Source organism: Malus sylvestris, chromosome 16 (genome assembly GCF_916048215.2).
Source record: "Malus sylvestris chromosome 16, drMalSylv7.2, whole genome shotgun sequence".
NCBI lineage: Eukaryota > Viridiplantae > Streptophyta > Magnoliopsida > Rosales > Rosaceae > Malus > Malus sylvestris.
In genome coordinates this window covers 4,930,266-4,935,627 of record NC_062275.1, presented here as the reverse complement: position 1 = coordinate 4,935,627, position 5,362 = coordinate 4,930,266, and the positions used below count along the sequence as shown (strand labels likewise).

Genomic DNA, 5,362 nt, shown 5'->3' with positions numbered 1-5,362 from the left:
CTTACTCTTACCGGATTCAGACATGTGACTCTCACTCACTGTGATTCCCATGTTGGTGTAGGCCATCTCATCTCTAACCTTCCTGGTCGATTAGGTTGCTCGATAAATTTCACCATGCAACACATGACTCCTTGTCTGTAAGGCCAGTTACATGTTTTGGATTGAACCAAATCGACTGTCAACTGAATGTAACCGTGTCGCTTTCGTCTTTACGGTGAATGTTGTGGGAAGATTCACTGAATCTACCACCATACATTTTACGGCCTAAAGGCGATAGGGTACTTCCGGTCGGTTAGGAATTCTACATGTTTTCGATTGTTAAGCGAAGCTGCGTATAAGCGTATATTCTTGTTAGTTCGGTGGTAAAAACCCAAGTAACAAGTAACAAGAGTTCAATTCTCGTCCTCCACGTAAGAAAGCCTTACCGTGATGTATAGCATGATTAACTTGGGAAACCGTCACAGACCCACAGTTAAATTCTCGTTGAACAGAAGTGTTATCCATACAAGCAACAATGAAGAATAATATTACCGACGGTAAATCAAACCCCGAATTTCAGACTTTGGATTTGGTTTATAACTAAGCCACTATAAATCCATTATTTGCTTCCCCTTGCACAAGCAACGGTTTCAGCAGTTTCACAGCAAACATCAGGAATCAAATGTGTGGCCTCAACATACATGTCAGCCATTATCAACATCCAGTATAACTTCAGGTTTCAACGTTCATTTACAGACAATTTTAGCGTCAGAGGTATTCACAGAGGCGGATACTCGATTGACCCCGTAAGTATTGTCTCCCGTCTGCTTGAATGGATCTTTGAACTTTTCTCACCCTTTGTAAACTGTTTTCTGACAAAATACAGCAGATATCTGGAAGATTGACAGCAAACAGCATTTCTTCATTCGGATATTTGCTTGCTATGTCATGGGAAACATTTCATTCTCTACAAAAATGACACACGATAAGTCCATGTTTGCATTGTAATGTTTGAAAAAATCATGTTTGTTGTAACTCTTAGTTACCTGTCTTTCGATTTCAATGGCAGCTGCAGCAAGCCTCCGCTTCATAATGGACCTCGTGTCTTCGCAATTCTCCATCTCGGTGTCTAAAAGCAACACAATCAAGCCATAAACACAATGTAAATTCATCCAATTTAAATGTGACGATTAAAATCTTGAATGCAACGGACACTGGACCCGTCTTCATTTGGCAGACACGTATCAACAAGGAAAAAAGTAATGAAACAGAGAACTTCAGCAATGTGCATGGTTCAGCATTCGGTCTCAAACTTCTCAAAAAACCTACTGCTGCTCCTTAATCCAGTCACTGAAGCTAGTGTCAATACGTATAGCCAGGTTACACTATATCTGGAAATAAACAATTGTGTAACCGTACAGCTCCCACCCCTTCATTTTTCTCTCTTCTAAAAACATCATTAATTTTCTCAAGCACGGTACTAGTGAAAGCAATTTACAAAATAGTTACCTTGCACTGCAAGATTATGTAGCTTAAACTTACCTATAGATATCATTTAATGAATCACCAGATTCCATTAAAAATTCAAGTCATATGAAACTAGTACAAGTAACGAACAAATCAAAGGGTGCTTAATTCTCACCGTAGTAATATGTTGACAGAATTGTAATGCGCTCGGTGGGCTGGAGGAAAGAAACGGAAAATAAATTAAAGAGACAATAATGGCTGCTTTATATGATAAACGCGTAACTGAAGCATAAAAATACTACTAAGCTGTATTAAGAAGCGTGACTGCTTTACCGCATACGATTAATGCAAACAGTTCAAGCATGGAGATAAAACATTTATACACTAGAGAGTGAGAATCAAATGACTCCACATAGCAAGACTTTTAGTTTAATTATTATACAGCAACTCATCCAAATATACGTCAAGCTTCCTGGCAGAGTGAAAAATGTTTAGTTTCCACTCCCATCTCTAATACATTTACACATCAGATATAATGGCAATATCTACAGATATCTTAGAAGGGTGAAAAGAAGCTATACTATTGTACCCAACATAACACATAAAAACTATAATTCTAAGTTCACAGAAATTGACCAATCGATTCTTACCGAAACATAGAAACAAGCAAAAGCATAGGAATAAGCATACCATCACGAAAATCCCTTCGCGACGAGTAGGGAGTTCCTCGAGTGCTTTCAAGGTCTCATCACCTTTAGTAACTTTCCCAAATATTGCATACTGAAAAAGGATTTCTTACTTCAACACATTACCGGTGTCATGCCCGATTCAAAGAAGTTATCAAAGTGTAGTCAGCTTACCTTCCCATCAAGATGAGGGGAATCTCCAAGCAGCATTGAGAAGGATGATCCGGCGCTGTTCGGATCTTCGTGCCTACACAAAATATTAACAAAAAACAACAATTACCCAGATAATAATTCATAATTAAAGACCCGAAGAGGCAAAAACTTCAAATTTCTAATCAAGTAAATCAGAAAGACTCAGACTTTACTGTACCTTCCCATAGAGAGGATGCCCCTGACATGCTTGACGTCACTGAACTCGCCGACCACCGTCTTCTCCGCCTCCCTCCGCTGATCCTCGTTCATCGAAGCCGACCTTCCGCTGGCCACGTCGGCCACTTGGGCGACGAACCCTTTCTCAACCCTAAAGATGTGGTTGGTGTTGTAGCCGCCGAGGCGGACGAGCTTGAAAATGTGCTCCACCGTCTTCGGCGCGACGGTCGGGTAGAACCCAAATTCAATGTCGCCATAGTTGGTCTGCAAGATCACGCAAATCAAAATTCAAATTCTTCCCCAAAAATTCACATTAATTTCTACTTCGTTTTCAAATCATTTTTTTACCTGAAAAACGACGCGGGCGGATCCGAGCAGCGGGTCCGGAGAAGAAGCGGCGACGAAATTAGTAAGAAACGCGGAGTGAAAGCAAAAGCAACTGATCAGCCCGATCAGTGCTGAATCGCGGTTCAACATTTTCCCACCAAATCTGCCGTCCTTCATCGCATTTCACGTCAACAACCAAAAACCACACCTTTTTTTATTTTTTATTTATATTTTGGTGGTATAGGGCTTTGATTATTTCCCCAGGCCCAAATTTTGTATGTCCAACTCTTCACCCAAAAATCCTACTGGAGGCCCAATGAATTTTGTAAGCAATGCAAAAGTGGTTTATGGGTGGATTTTATAACGGAGTTGTTATTAGTATTCTAAAAATGATTCTACAATTTTCTTCTGTTTTTTTTTTTTACTAAGGAAGTGTACATGGTAACCTCTTTGCGGAGCTACTTACAAAAAATTGAGTTTAATTTTATATCTGAATCAAGTTGAGATAACGTTGATGTATGATATGTCATCTTTTTGAGCTAAAACGATATGTTTTAATGCTTTCATATGAAGAAGAACCTTGATAACATACTTTTTAAGAAACTTAGATAGGATTGTCTGACTATATGTCTGGTTAGACAATTCTTGCAAAAGCATTAAACTTTTGTTTTGAGTTTCAACCGAGCTCATGTTAGTCCCACTCGGTATGAGAAATGCTATGCAGATGTATCAAGTTTCTTTCTTAATTAAACTTTTATTTATCGCGTTCTGTCTCGGGTTGATGGAAGAGTGTGTAGAGTTTTGGCTCAGGTGTTCGCACCACCACCTTTGTTGGTCCTTTTCGGTATTCACCGTTGTCGACAATGCTACTCTGAGTTCTTTCTTCCTGCATGCTTCCTTGATTATGTGGCGACGGTCCTTAGAGGATTATGCCGACCCTTTTTTTAACAAATTTTAGGGTTCTTGTTGGCGTGATCCATGTGCTTGTGGTGGTAGATGAATTGTTGTGTGGTTTTCTGGCGATAACATGCAGCTTCATGAAGCCTAACTTTTTAGGTTTTTTCTAAGTTGTTTGTTTGTATGTGTTGGGCTCCAAGGCTGGCCTTAGGGCTTCGTCTTCTGTGTGTTTAAGGCCCATTTTGTTGCGCTTAACTTGTTTTTTGGGCCTTTGTTGTACTTATTATCATTGGTATTGAATTTTACCCTTGTCAAAAAAACAAAAAAAAAATTGAGAATGCAACCATGACCCGCATCTTGGTTGAACAAGGCACCATACTTTTTTGGGAACTTTAATGAAAAGCTCATGGACTGTTCACTTTAACGAAAAACCACATTTTTACGCTAAAAAGTCAATCATGGTACTATTCATTTTATTCTTTATTTTATCCTTATCGTTAAAACTCAAAGTTTTCAATCGATTTTTATTAGTTTTCCTTACTTTTTTTTTTTGTGGGTAAGAAATGGGCCCAACAAGGCCTATGATGTCGAGCCTTTTTTTTCTATGGTCAAAACCCAAAAGTTTCCATATATGTCAAATTTGATGAAAGCACGTGGGATTGAAACGTTGTCGTAGCACGCAATCATGTTCACCAAACACCCTAGCGGACTACCAAATAGTTCTCCTTTCGACACTAGGTAACGGTGAGTAGCCATCTACGAATTTTACAACGTCAAAGTGACTGAGCAATGTCTTTGATTTGAAAAGGTTTCGAGTAAAATTGTCTTAAGAGATATTTCAATGATCACCTAATTTTACCTAATGCGAGTGAATTGTCGTATATGACAGTCTCACTCAAAACTCTGTTATTCAAATTAGAGTATCTGTCAGATTAGACGTGAGAGTCGTAATAGCACCCCTTTTTTCAATCGCTCATATCAATTTGGTATTTGCTTCCTAAGCATATTCCCATGTATGCCAAAAAAAAAAAAAAAAAAAAAAGCAGTTTTTCGTAAGCAATGACATTGATCATCATTGATGCTTCTAGCTAGATATTAGTAACTTGATTCCTCTCTTCTAATCAACAAGAAATGCATCATTTGTTTGTCAATCAAATCAAGGAGTTCCCTCACAGAATTTGATTCCACATTTACTTCCAATGGTGGCATTTTTTTTCTTCCCTCTTCCAAGTTTCCAACTCAATAAGATTCACTCACTAAGATCATATCATATATCAATGTTGGGATCCAATTGGGCCTGACAAGTGTCCCCCTTTAGTTTAACCCAGCCCACTTTTGATTCTACATTGTTCAATTTAAGCGTTATCCATGTATTTATTTTTATTTCTCACACATCCTCTTAATTTTCAGTTGTCGGATTGAATAAATTAAAAAATATCAATGACAAAAAATTAACAAAGGTGTGTGAAAGGTAAAAATTAAATTTTAATTTATATGATGGTGTTATTTACACCTTGTGGTCCGGGGCGAATCCATTAAGGAACAAGGAGGGTCACCGAACCCCTTGAAATATGGTAAATCTCCATGATGACTTGGTGCTGCCCTCTTGAAAGTTAAAGTTGCCTTTCATACATGCA

The 5,362-nt window shown here is 38.4% G+C and overlaps 1 protein-coding gene across 1 annotated transcript; it reads right to left on the bottom strand.

The window, feature by feature from the left end:
* Window positions 1-553: 553 nt before the first annotated feature.
* LOC126608719 (peptidyl-prolyl cis-trans isomerase CYP23-like) lies at window positions 554-3,038 on the bottom strand. The gene is made up of 7 exons (XM_050276712.1): window positions 2,850-3,038; window positions 2,503-2,765; window positions 2,307-2,379; window positions 2,137-2,226; window positions 1,622-1,661; window positions 1,026-1,108; window positions 554-946 (listed from the first exon to the last, which is right to left on the bottom strand). Exons 1-7 carry the CDS (start codon window positions 3,003-3,005, stop codon window positions 926-928), a joined length of 726 nt encoding a protein of 241 aa, XP_050132669.1. The 5' UTR covers window positions 3,006-3,038; the 3' UTR covers window positions 554-925.
* Between the last annotated feature and the right edge of the window lie 2,324 nt (window positions 3,039-5,362).